General features: G+C 38.7%; 2 protein-coding genes across 2 annotated transcripts in view; both read right to left on the bottom strand.

Moving 5' to 3' along the window:
* LOC107660523 (protein leg1a-like) overlaps nt 1–8,060 on the bottom strand; it is a 14,878-nt gene extending 6,818 nt beyond the window's left edge. Inside the window, exon 1 of the mRNA XM_016449846.1 lies at nt 8,033–8,060. Coding sequence (XP_016305332.1) covers nt 8,033–8,057 — 25 coding nt within the window. The 5' untranslated portion in view covers nt 8,058–8,060. The remainder of the gene's footprint in view (nt 1–8,032) is intronic.
* On the bottom strand, nt 7,748–10,505 carry LOC107660520 (serine/threonine-protein kinase pim-3-like). The gene is made up of 5 exons (XM_016449841.1): nt 10,384–10,505; nt 9,087–9,235; nt 8,602–8,983; nt 8,341–8,517; nt 7,748–8,248 (listed from the first exon to the last, which is right to left on the bottom strand). Exons 1-5 carry the CDS (start codon nt 10,430–10,432, stop codon nt 8,154–8,156), a joined length of 852 nt encoding a protein of 283 aa, XP_016305327.1. The 5' UTR covers nt 10,433–10,505; the 3' UTR covers nt 7,748–8,153.
* Nucleotides 10,506–14,082: the final 3,577 nt, after the last annotated feature.

The following is a 14,082-nucleotide window of genomic DNA, read 5'->3' as shown; positions in this document are numbered from 1 at the left end:
TAGTTGACATGTAGTTACAAAGTTACTTATAGTTAATAGAATGTCTAAAGTGGACTATCGAAATAAAGTGTAACCAAACGGTTTAGTCCCTACTCTGAGGTAAGTTAGTTAGTCTAAAGTTAGTCCCCCCAAAATTGTTCCCAGTTCCTGCAGTGCGAACATGGCAAAAAGCAGGTATTTCCTCCAATAGTTATAGGAACTAGGAAAACGTTTCTTCAGCAAAAGTCCCTATGTACCCTTTTATGAGTAAATACAATATGAAGATGTACCTTTAGAGAGTATTACTCCAGTAACGGCTGTTGTGTTCATAACAGCACCATTTCTTTACGAGAGTATGTACTATATTGTCGTATATTCTTTATAGGAAAACAAAAATCAATGTCTTGTATAATGTATTACTTTAGAGCACTGAGCAACTTGTGTAACACTTAACTTGGCACAATATGGTCATAGGGTCAGCTAGTAGTTTGCAAACACGAACAGCATATTTGGATCACCACCCCGCCTGAGTAGCGTGATATAACAGTTTCATGTATGTTTCTCCAGGTGTCACTGAGGACAGCCAAACATTTATAGGACCATGTTGTATTGAGAGGTTCTAAAATAATGTTTGTAACTTCCGGGGCCTCATTTATAAAGCGTGCGTGCGCTCAGATTTGATCTTAGAGTGTGCGTGCACTTAAATTCACAGCAATGCTCATATTTGATGTGGAAAAGTGCTTAGCGTCACGTCAGGGTCTGAGCAGACGTACACACTTTTTCTTGTCGGAGTACTGCAGGTTTTTGGAAATGTAAGCTGTTCTTGCAGCTCGCTGTTCTAAATTAAAGAATATGGACGATGACTGCGATCTTTTACATGTTAATGACATTAATTAGGAGTCGTTTACAAGGCAGAGAGCTGAAACCATTCAGTTGTGCGCAAGTTCAAGATCATTTGCGATTCATAGATTTCACATCTGAAAGAGAGGCATACGTGCGTTTTCTGCACGTACGTTCATTCTATGAATCACACGTACGCATATTTGAGAGATGATCGTAAGAACAAATTTAGGATGGTTTCTGCGCAACGTTTTATAAATGTGGCCTCTGGAGACTTCAGTCAATCTTTTAATTAAGCACTGAATTGGGTCGGAAGCGATAATAAATATTTTATGTCTGTTGATGAATAACATATCACTTAGATGATACACTATGTCAGTATTGAAATTAAGGCTTTCAAAATCCAGAGAAATTCAGAATCTTAAGGACTGCTAACATACAGAATTCATTTCCTGTAGATCACGTGTATATGAAAAAGAATACTTAAGAGTGAACTGATCCTCTTTTTCTTGTCATTGCATGAAATGCCAAACTGATGCCAAGTTATGTTTTATGCTATTTTATTGTATTTTACATAATACTGTAGTGTATATTATGTAGAGCACATTGGTCAACAGATGTTGTTTTAAATAGTGCTTAATAAATAAAATGACATTATCATGTTGATCTGGAATGCACAAACATAATGTCAGAGTCAGCTGAATGAATAGGTTAGCAATTTGATTGGTTCCTTAATGTGATTCTGTGAGTCTCCTAGCCTTTATTATGGCTAGTGACACAATATCACTCTTTGATTAGTAGCCAACAAATAACATAATACCAACATTCAGCATGGTTGAAAAAGAAATCACCATGTATAACCTTCACAAAATATACACCAATTCTTGCATGACCATTAGCATCATACTTTACTGTTTGAGCTACAAGAATGCTTTGCAATTGCAATAGAAGTTTAAATAGTACAACACTACTAAATATTTTGGGCCCCTTTAACTGCGCACAAGTAATGCGTTAAAGCTTTTCAAGATTATTATTGCATAAAATACAAAATGCACGCAAACAACTTCGACACTATGACAAAAAAATCTGACTTTAAAAAAAAAAAAAAAAATCTTTTTTTAACCATGAAAATGATTTTGTTGTAGAAGGAATGGTCACATGTGGCTGATTTTGTCCAGGAAAGATGAGGGGCTAATTGAGCATGTGCAGTATATCATCCCTGTAGCTCATTCCTGGTTGAAGAAATAAGGCATGTTGCAACTCCCCTCGTTGCAACAGTCCCTACTCTCCCCCTATTTTGGCAGAGAGCTTGACATTTTCTAACAGTTACTGAATGAAATGAAATGAAATGTCGACCCAGGAGGTGGTTTAGAACTGTGAAGCTTTGGGGGTGTTGATGGAAATCATCTACTCCATCTGTGTTGTTATCATTGATCTGAATCTGATCCAGGTAAAGAGTTAATGACTGAAAGAAAAGAGGGGTTGAATCCTTGCAGTAATTGGATTACTAAATTTCTGAATAAAAGTTACTAAATACAGATGCAAGCGGTGATCATCGGGGTCCAAGCACGGCCCACTAGGCAACTGATGTTGAAAAGATCAAATTGACATAAAAAAAGGGTCAAATTTGCAAATCTAACTGATGTCAAAAACTTGGAATGACATAGATTTGATATAAATTGAATGTCAAACATATTGGCCCACATATACCTTAAACCAATTTCAGTGTGGGATTAACTTCTTATCTTCACCCAATTACCACTGGAAGAAACTGCTGTCTAAACTGAATTTAAATTGATGTTACAGCATCGTCATCAATGAATAATATTTGACGTCAAATTGCTATCAAGCTGCCCGCTGGGAAACACCTCATGTAGAGGACAGGCCATGTCTCTTTTCAAACGTAATACGAGTAGGCCTATTTAAGTGTCTTCCTATGGAAGTATTATTTTATGTACCATATCTCAATAGACAAATAATATTGTTTCTTCATTTTAACTGGACCGCAATATATGTGGTCATGTCTGACAACTTGATAAATGTTTTCTGAAATCACGATATATAAATATTAAGGTATTTTGAAGATCACAGATTTCTTTGTAAACTAATCAAACTTACATTGTTTTAGCCTTTATTAAACTATAATGAATGCTATGCATATGTATTGAACCATACACAGATTTTAAACTACGCGATCTAAAATAATTTGTTGTCTTGTGCCTCCCGCTTGTGGACAACATTAGTATTGCATCCTTCATCTCTCAATGGAAATCTCAACATATTTCTTATCCTGTGGTTCCCTCTAGTGGACAACTTTAGTACATTGTAGTATGTTTTAGTCTTTTTTTTGAGTTGGCAAAAACCACTCGACTGATTCACATAAAATTTTGCATGTATCATCTATAGACACTAATGAAAAAAATTATTCTAATTAGTCAAACCATTTAGATATACGCCAATACATTTTGCAGCCACTGCACCATGCACTTATTAAACAAATGAAGTGTACATCGAATGAACACGTCGCACCCTATCCCAGAATTAATTGCAAGACGACGACGGAATTTATATTCAAAGAAAATGGCGGGTGAGAGTTCTGTGGCAGCCGAGGAATTCACATTTAAATGCAAGTATTGTGTTTTAATTTACTCAAATACCTAGCAAAACCATAGACTGTAAAAAAAGATGGACCATGCATCTCCACTTCCTTCCACTATGGAAAAGTGAAGCCAAAGCATCTCAGTATGGCAAAGACCCATTTGTAATAGAACAATTTGGTGCAAACAGTGATGATGTTTTTGTGGGTGGAGCCTATCTGGTGACAGAAAATGACAGTTTTCAAGTAGCAGTCTATGGAAGCCATGGAATAAACGAATAAAAAAAAAAAAAGGTAAATTAGTTTATTTTTTGAAAATTCCGACTATTTTCGCAATTCCGAGATTATATCTCACAATTCTGATGAGGAAAAACAACTTGTCATTCTATGGGATGAAATTTGTCTCATATTTACTTACAAATGCATGCAAAATTATCCATGAACTTGATAATTGTTGCAACTGTATCTCACTATCCACAACCAAATGCCTGTCAACTTGTGTCAGTCAAATTCAGAGTTACATGAACATGCAGCCATTTTTTACAAATAGAAACATGGTTTTGAATGCAGATGTTAGTGTATCAGAATTTGCGCATGTGACAAGGAAGATGTGCATTTGTGGATCAATCTCATCGCAGCTGAGCCTACAACCCCTGGCAAATATTATGGAATCACCACACTTAGATGTTCACCCAAAGTTTTGACTTTATAACAAATAAACAAATCACGGATATGACAACAATTTTTGCTTGATAATTCAACACTGTTTATGTCAAACATACCTCAAACAAATTAAATTAAAACATTTTAATTAATGGAAAACTGTTTTCCATATCAAGTAGAGGGAAGAAAAAAAAAAAAAAAAAAGGAATCAGCTTGTAATTTGCATTTCTGAAATAAATACCGGCACATATCTAAAAAGCTAATTAGTCAGCGATCTTAAAGATTCCTAAATGCATCTGCTTTCGGAAGGCCAAATAAAGTGCTTTTGCTTTGGCTAGAAACACACAGCGTCTCTCTGACATGCTGCTTCAACACTAACTGCGGTTACTGAAACCACGCCTTCTTTCTTTGCGTGTACATTTGGGCGGCATTATGCTAATATTCCCACATAGTGAGGTAGATATGTGGGGGCGTGTTAGAACGAGCCGTTTTAGGGGGGCGTGGCAGAGTCTTAACTTTGATAAAGAATATCTCTTTGGTTTTGAGACTTTAGTCTTTGCAACTTCAGGGATCTTATCTATGCACAATCAGCTTGTAACACTCCAAAGAGAAAGGAAAACTTGAAATCGCATCATATGACCCCTTTAAACGAGAGTGCTTCCAGACCTTAACGAGCTGTTGGACTTGGCCCCAACAAGAGAGCCGTCTGTTGAAACAATGGAAAGGATTATAAAACTCCTTCAAGAAGGAAATCCATCACGGAGTGTGGCAAAAGAAGTTGGACGTTCCCAGTCAGCTGTTTCTAAAATTTGGTGCAAGTATATACAAAATGGAAAGGTTACAAAAGGAAAACATACAGGCAGACCAAGGAAGACCTCAAAGCGTCAGGATAGAAAATGCACAACGAAACAAATTAAAAACAAACGGGCGGAAACAGGAGCCAATATGTGTGACAGAACTGTAAGAAACCGGCTGAATGAAATGGGATTTAAAGATAGAAAAGCCAAACGAAAACCAGCATTAACACCTAAAGAGAAGAAAACAAGGTACAGTGGGCTGAAGAGAAGCAGTCATGGAGTGTGGATGATTGGATGAATCATGAATCTGCATTGGACATGATGCTGGAACTTTTGTATGGTGCCGCTCTAATGAAATGCATAAAGACGACTGCATGAAGAAAACAACCAAATTTCCCAACTCATTTATGATATGGGGTTGCATGTCAGTTAAAGGACCAGGGGAAATGGCAATCCTTACCTCAACAGTCAAAACATTGAAATTTTGGACACTTTTCTCATTCCATCAATAGAAAAGAAGTTTTCAGGATGATAATGCATCTTGCCACAGAGCAGAGAGCTTTTCTTCAGGAAAGGCATATCAACTCAATGACATGGCCAGCAAACAGTCCGGATCTCAATCCGATTGAACATTTATGGTGGAAATTGAAAAAATTGGTCCATGACAAGGCTCCATCTTGCAAAGCTGATCTGTCAACCGCTATTCGACAAAGTTGGAAGCAGAATATTGTTTTTCATTAGTGAAGTCCATGCCCCAAAGAATTCAGGCCGCCATAAAAGCAAGAGGAGGAGCAACAAAGTACTAATTGTGTGTTTTGGTAGATGATTCCATATTTTTTTCCTCTACTTGATATGGAAAACAAATTTTCATGTTGAATTATTAAACAAAAATAGTTTTGTGTGATATCTGTGATTCGTTTATTTGTTATGAAGTAAATAATTTGGGTAAACAACATCTAAGTGTGGTGATTCCATCATTTTTGCCAGCTGTTGTAAGAAAATCAGCGACCACTAGATGGCACCAGCCCCAGCTACATGTGCACAATCCATTGTGTATGGTTTTATAAATGGTTAAAGTTGTTTTATTTATTTATTTATTTTTGGCTATTCTCCTCTGCCTGTAGAAATATCTAAAAACTCCAGATGTTTTATTGAACTTATTGTAACTTAACTTGTCTCATAGAAACCAGACACAGAATAGCCAAGTTTGCCAAACAAACACTTAGTGATGTTACCTTGGGTTTTTCTGTAATTCAACGGCACATTATTCCTTCCTTGTTTTATTATTATTATTATTATTATTATTATTATTATTAAAGGGTTGCCTCCTGATAAAGATTATTCTATTAATAATCTTTTAATAAATATATTAAAAGATATTAATAAATATAAGAAAAGCTATTAAACTGGTGAGAAGCGTTCACAAACATGATCTCAGTCCAGACATGCATTAGAGAATTTAACCCTGTAAGAAACTCTCTGTCTCAGGCCAATCTGCGGAATAAAGTCACACGCTCGATGCAGACGCACTCGAGTCACATGAGACGACACAACAGCACACAGACGTTCCTCCCTAAAGACGCCGCCAGCCAGACGAAGCGGGACGGAGAGAGTAACGTACCCAAAGTACCCAAAGCACACTGTCAGGACTGAGAGGAGGAACAAACATGATGAAGCTGGATCTGACCAGAGCTGTTGATGAGTGACCTGCACACTCCGTAAACTCTGAAAGCAAACTGTGTGAATGTGTCAGTCTGCTTCAGGACACGCCTCTGCGTCTCAAGGTCTTTCCTGAACACAGGACGAGATCTTTAGAAGAATGGCTTCCATTATATCTGAGACTTTTCTCACTATATCTTCTATGTTGACAGAAAGTTCTTTTTGAGTGAATCTCTTTCAGTTGCATTAACTCATTCTACAATTAATCCCTGTTAACCACTTCCTACACCCACAAACCTCGTGTCCGTTCAGGTGGACGCACTTCATTGTGTGATTCATAGAAATTGTGTTATGAAATACTGTCTTACTTCTTCCAGGTCTTGTGTAAAGCAATGAGAAAGACTCAGACTCATCACAGGTGCTCAGACTCATCATTTTTTTAAATACATTTATTATAGATTACTAAATTATTAGTTACTACATTAATAAATTAATAAATTATTAGTTATTAGCAACATTCAGAAGTATTATTTTTAACGTTTTTATATTTCTTACATTGTCACTAATAAGCCACCAATTTAACAGAATTTACTTTCTAAAATATTATACAAAAATATAATTTACTTTCTAAAAATATTAGTTTAAAAATAGCATTTACTTTCTGAAATATTAAAAATAGCTTTTTTGCATTTCTTACATTAAATGTCACTAATAAGCCACCAATTAGTGACTACATTTACTTTCTAAAATATTACACAAAAAACTCTTTTACTTTCGAAAATATTAGTTAAAAAATAGCATTTACTTTCTGAAATATTAAAATAGCTTTTTTTGCATTTCTTACATTAAATGTCACTAATAAGCCACCAATTAGTGAGTACATTCACTTTCTAAAATATACAAAAATATAATTTACTTTCGGAAATATTAAAAAATTGCTTTTTTTTTTTTTTTTTTTACATTTCTTACGTTAATGTCACTAATAAGCCACCAATTAGTGACTACATTTACTTTCTAAAATAGTATAAAAAAAATAGCATTTACTTTCGGAAATATTATTTTTAAAAAATTGCATTTACTTTCTGAAATATAAGAAATAGAATATCGTTTCACATTTTTTTTACATTAGTCACTAATTGATGCTTTATTGGTAACATTACTTTTACTTTCTATAATATTGTATAAGTAGTTGTTGTTTTTTTACATTCCTTACATTAATAATTTGTGAAGCACTAATTAAGTGATTATTTTTACATGCATTTACGAATTTCTCATTTAAAAATTTCTTATGATCCTTTCTCATTTCTACAGACAGCAGCGTTCTAAAATATTATATTTTTGTCATTCTTTGTGTTGAGTGGTTTTCTTCTGTTTTTGAGAGCGTTTAGTGACGGAGCTGCAGGTGTTCGCAGGTTAAGAATACGAGCACGTGAACACAAACGCTGCTTTGCTGTCTGCCGATGCTCTGAGCTGCTTGTGAACACAGTCGTCATTTAACCTGCAGCTCCAGAGTCTCGCTGCATTATTTCCTGAGACTTCTCGAGACGCCGCTGGTCACTCACTAAACTCCTCAGCTCTGCTCTGTCTGATGCACACTGGGATCCCTGCCTTCTTCCAGTCTAGGCCTTCATCCAGCGGTGCTCTTCCAGCTGCCGCAGCGTCAGCCGGTGAGCTGGATTACGGCTCAAGCAGTGGAAGATCAGGTCATGGCACGCTGGGAAGAGTTCAGAGAGAGCACGGTTAGTCTCCACACATCAAACATGAACAGTAAACATCAGCATAATGTGGAGCTGTTTGTGTGTTCACCTGTGGATAAGGTGGGATCCACCCTGACGTAGCCGTGCTGAATGGCATCAAAGCTTTCGAAGGGCAGATATCTGTGAATGATCTCAAAGAGCAGAACGGCCAGCGCCCAGACGTCTGCTGCTGCGGCGTGGAATATGGACTGACCGAGGACCTCAGGAGGGGTGTATGCGTCTGATCCTGTGAGAGACACACACAGCTTCAGTGCTTCTGTACGCTTCACCATCAACAGCACAACATCACGTGATCATCAGCGAGACTCACCTTGGTATTGGCTGCTGTTAAAGCCCTCGCTGCTGATCAGACGAGCGCAGCGGAAGTCGATGAGCTTGAGCTCCAGACTGTGGAGAGTCACCAGGATGTTCCTCGAGCGGATATCACCATGATAAACTCCACGCTCATGGCAGTGTTTGACCGCTTGAAGCACCTGAAGCATGAACAAGCGTGCTTGTGCTTCACTGACGGGGCCGGAGAACAAGATGTAATCCTCCAAGGTCCTGCAGGGTTCAGGGTACTCCATAATGAGAGTGAAGCTGCTCTCATCCTCCAGCCACTGGTGTAGCTCCATGATGTTGGGGCACGAGGGAGCTTCTCCCAGCCGGAGCATCAGAGCCACTTCAGCAAGCACGGGTTTGGAGTGACCAGGCTGAGAAGACACAACCACGGTTAGTTTGCGGTCTTCTGTTCCAGCTGCATGTCAGCTACAGGTTATAAAAACACCAAATATTCTTCAGGTTTTGCTAACTTACAATGTCAAGATAGCGGTCCACTCTGCGCTTGGGGACACACTTCAGAGCAACCTTCACTTTGTCGCTGAATATGTGTGTTCCCTCATAGACCTTGCTGAAGTTCCCTGATGCGATCAAATGCCCCACTTCAAACAAAGACACAACGGATCCTGAAGAACACACAGAAACAGAAGATGGACACGTTTGAGACTTCCTTTGATTGTAAACAACAGAGCTGAAGGACCATCAAATCAAGAGTCTTGAAGACTTTCTTTAGTTTCAGATGCACTGCAGATCAGCTACAAGTGATGGCAGAGTATCACAGTCTACAGCAGGGCTTGACATTAACACCAGCCAACCCAGCAAATGCGGGTGGATTTCAGCAGTGACGGGTAACACGGTCACTCCCACTAGCCACTTTGGCGGGTTGAATTTTATATATAGAAACAGAGTTCGACATTAATGCTTGTGTGGGACAAGTGGATTTGTTGAGCGCATCTCTGAGCAACACAGCGGTGTTCTGGTTCTGAATGATTTGGCGCTTTTGAATTAATCATTTGAGTCAATGATTCAGTGGTCCACTCATAAAGACAGACACTTGCTTCAATCTTGAATGAATCAGCCGTCTGACCGAATCGTTTAAATGAAAGCCTCAGTGACTCACTCGTTAAGACAGTCACTCGCTGCCACCTACTGGCGGTTTACTTTCATAAAGTAGCTTATCTTTGTATTTTTTTCCAACATTTCATAATTGTATATTTAAAGAAAAAACTGATTTAAAACACCAAGCTCACAACATTAATGTTATATTATAATTCTGCAGTGTAAATGCATTCATGCTACATTTCAGCTACATTAAACTGTCTGTGTAAATGCATAAAGGCTGCATAAAGGCCACTACAGCTGCTTCCGTTTCTTCTGCAATGGAAAGATCGGTTTTGTTAATACTGATTTCATTTAATTGGTAACAGCCCTATAGTGTCTTATTATATTACGTGAAATTATTATTAAAATGTAAGAATTTGATATGAAAGATGACGCATGCATTTAATACGGTTAGGGAAAAATGGCCTTTAAATAATAATAATAATCAATTTAAATAAATTTTAGTATGCAGTAACTTTAGTTATATGAGATGTAATTTCCCAACAACAAAATTGTGGCCAGTGAAAATGCTGAGTGGCTAGTAAATTTGGGAAACCACTAGCCACAGTGGCTGGTGAGCTAAAACGTTAATGCCAAGCCCAGGTCTACAGTATCGATAAAGAGAAAATAACACAGAGCAGAAATAACATGATGCAAAGCAGTAATGACTCACCTTGAGGCCGTTCGATTTCTGGATCAGGCGACACTGTGTCCGGTGCCATTTCTGACACGATCGACGGCACTGAACCGGGACCTGAATCACACACTGAACCGGACACTGAACCGGGCAGAACTGCATCGTGGGCCTCTTGCTGGATCTCAGAGGGACCTTCTTCCTCAGGAGACGACTGGAGATCTACGGAGACCTGGTCCTGCTCCGTCAGAAACAGCAGCTCAGGAACGAGCTGGGATTGGTCCAGATCCGGCTCTGCTTTAGGAGGCTGGACTCGGTCCGGGTCGCAGCAGGGGAAGAGCTGCTTCACAGCCTCACATGCTCTCCGGAAGAAGGCACGGACCGCTCTCCTCTTCCTTCCTTTCTTAGCTTTTTCTAAAACGAATGAAGAGCAAACCATTAGAAACATCTCTGACCACAGATTACATGTGAACTAGCAATTAAACATGGAAACAGTTCAACAAATGTCACTGTCAAATTATTAAGCAGTAGATCACTTCCGGCGCTTGCGTAAACTATGCCAGAGCGAGTACACACCTCACGCCGTGAGATGCCGTGCGCGCGCCCAAAGACAGTTGGACACAGTGGTGTATTAGAGGTAAAAAATGATATAAATACTGTTCGGTTTCTGGCACAAACCGATCGTTTCGTGTCTTAGGACATCAATGTGTCGTCACGAGCCGCAGGGTTTAATTTGGATTTGTCTGTGCATGTTTTTTTTACTCTCATAGATTTTGTTACCATTGCCATGCATTATACGACTGATAGACTGCAACGGCTGGAGTTAAAAATCTCCGTTTGTGTTCTACTGAAGAAACAAAGTCACCTACATCTTGGATGCCCTGGGGGTAAGCAGATAAACATCACATTTTCATTTTTGGGTGAACTATCCCTTTAAGTCATCAAATCAGAATTACAACGGACTGTCTATTTACACTAAGTGCAAATAGCACGCCCTGTTGGCAGAGGCTATTTACACTAACTCCAAAGTGTGATCGGGATAGTCAACACTACAAAAGACGGTCATCAAACATCTGTTCCAGTGGCGTAAATGGTTAAGGCGCGTGCTTTTTGACACAATCGACCCTTTTGCCAAAATTGTTTCTCCCTTTTCAAATCTCATATCACATCAAAAAGGCATTTATTTTCAATAAAAATGAAGGAAATAATAAAAAAGTTGAAAATAAAGTATCAGGTAGGGTTAGGGTAGGTGTAGGGAGTGCTTTATTGTCCCAATAACGTGACATCTGTTTAATAATTTGAATTAAAATTATAATTTGCATTTAATACGCTATTATTGCATACTGTTTTATAATGTACTACAATACTGAGATGCAGATAATTGACACTATCTGCAATAAGTAGCATAATTAGCAGAAAATGCTATTTTAACAGTGTAAATAGCATCTATAGCTAAGAAAATATGCTATTTTTACTTAGTGCAAATAGCCGCTGCCAAATAATTATTATTAGAATAGAACAGGACAGAAATAAAGGAACCAAAGTAATAATGACTCACTGTGACACAGATTCAGAGCGGATGAATCTGGAATAGGATCCGGCATTTGCTCGATGATCCCGGAGGAACGTGGCACACACGACGTCGGCTCCGGATCGTCACACACCTGCCCCGGCAGACACAGCAGCTCCAGAACGGCAGGATCTGCGGCAGCCGTCGGACCGGAGACAGGCGTCACCTCGGGATCGTCCAGTGTGAGACGCACCACTCTTTCCGGCCCGCAGCAGACGAACGGCCGCTTTACAGCCTTGCACAGCTTCCGGAAGAAGACACGCACTGCTTTCCCCTTCTTCCCTTTGGAAGCTTCGTCTGGAATAAAGAAGAGCGAAGAGCAAACTATTAGAAACAAACATCTCTGACGACAGATCAGAAACAGATTCAATTTCCTGACAGTAAACTGATTCAAGAAGAAAGTAAAGTGCAGCTCTAATAATTAGAATAACTTGTAATTAGTTCACAGAAACGATCTGCAGTTAAATTCAGGGCCGGATTGACCTTTTATAGTGACATAGGCAAAACACATTTTTATCGGATGTGCGTCTCTCAACAGTGTTCAGCAGCAGAGTCTACTAATAGTGAATCTTTAAGTTGAGCTGCTTCAAGAACCCTGCTACTAAGAAATGTCATGTAGCTTTTCAGCTGCGAAACTATTTGGTTGATAAATTCGCGGGGCAGCGCTGACAACAAGTTTCTGTTCACGTCTCTGAGAGAGAATGGGAGAAAGAAAGCGTGATTTCCTTACATTAAAAAGGTGGAAAACAGAAATAACTTGTAATTTTTTACCCTATTGTTTGTTATATTAATTTGCTCAATGTCTTCTGGGGTTGTGGTTCTTTTACTGTTGTAGATTTACATTTACATTTATTCATTTAGCGCATGCTTTTATCCAAAGTGACTTACTAAAAAATAAAATACATAAACTAAAATAAAAGCAGTTCTTTCTAGCAGGCTCTATCACATTTAGTACTTACACATTGGGACAAACAAATAACAGGGTATCTGCAAGATTTTTAAAAACAAATTTAAGACTTTTAAAGACCTTGTTAAGATAGATAGCCCATAGTATAACAAAAATGTGATATCTCTCTTCGTTGTGTTTGGGCCCCCTGGACGAGCGAGCATAGCCAGGTAACCCCGGCCCTGGTTAAATTCATATTTTGCTGGAACGCTGGATATTCTTGTCAAAGAAGTCAAACACTGAGCTCAGACCGAGAGAAGCAAAGTAGCACTAGAGAGATTACTGCTGTTGATTCCCATCATCTCACCTGCTGGGCTGTTGTCCATCATTTCATCGCTCAGATCGATGCTTTCGAAGCCCAGGCGGCTCGAGCGACAGACTCACTGCGCTCAGCTGTTGTAGACATCGCTTGATTATGACAGAAATCAGATTATACTGATAATTGTGGACACAATGTGTGTAAACTGTGAATAGTCTGAAAAGACTGTTTAAACCTTGAATCTAAAGTGAGTGGAATCAGTCGCCGATTTCAAACACTCACTCAACCAGATCCGCGTCTGCCGTTAGAATCCTGAGCAGGGCTTTATATAGCCGCGGCGCTGTGACGTCACACTCGAGGCGCTCGCGCTTTTCTTTTCTTTTTTTCGTTTGTTACAGCGCTCATAGCCGCTGTGTTTTGTGGATGTTTTAAAATGAATACTAATAGAGTGGGGGGTCTATGACGTCACTTTGTAGGCGGATCGGCTGTTAGCGTCGCACTGGTTCCCCCGACATAAAAACCAATGGGATTTCTCCATAGGCTTTTGGATTATCGCAAAAACAAAAAAGCTCTGTGTTCAATCATAGTTCATGAAACGTACACGTTTTGTCCATCAAGATAATCTTCACAAAATAATATAACTTTTATGAATTTTGAAGCCCAAAATAAAAGCGCCAGAATTGAAAGCTAAACTTATATAAAACGAACTACAACAGCACCACGGTCGCTCGCCTTCAGCGTCACCACGACAACTGTTTCAAACTTATTTTTAACACGTTCAGTGAAAAGGATTTACTCTGTATATTAATTTTAATCCACGCTACATTAACCTTTTCATATAAACTGGAATAAATACAAAACTAGAGCCAAACTTAAACTGAAATTAGACATTTAATAATATAGTGAATAAATGAAATAATCATAACTAAAGGACATATGAAAGCACGTATTTCTGTACATTTC

Source organism: Sinocyclocheilus anshuiensis, unplaced genomic scaffold, assembly GCF_001515605.1.
Source record: "Sinocyclocheilus anshuiensis isolate Anshui unplaced genomic scaffold, SAMN03320099.WGS_v1.1 scaffold659, whole genome shotgun sequence".
NCBI lineage: Eukaryota > Metazoa > Chordata > Actinopteri > Cypriniformes > Cyprinidae > Sinocyclocheilus > Sinocyclocheilus anshuiensis.
Note: the sequence above shows the minus strand (reverse complement) of the source record. Positions and strands in the feature narration are given on the sequence as shown.

Coding starts and splice junctions, on each gene's coding strand:
- LOC107660520 (XM_016449841.1), bottom strand. CDS start 10,432: ATGGCACCGGACACAGTGTCGCCTGATCCAGAAATCGAACGGCCTCAA. Junction 9,236..10,383: donor AGAAATCGAACGGCCTCAAG/GTGAGTCATTAC, acceptor TGTGTTCTTCAG/GATCCGTTGTGTCTTTGTTT. Junction 8,984..9,086: donor TGGACCGCTATCTTGACATT/GTAAGTTAGCAA, acceptor GTGTCTTCTCAG/CCTGGTCACTCCAAACCCGT.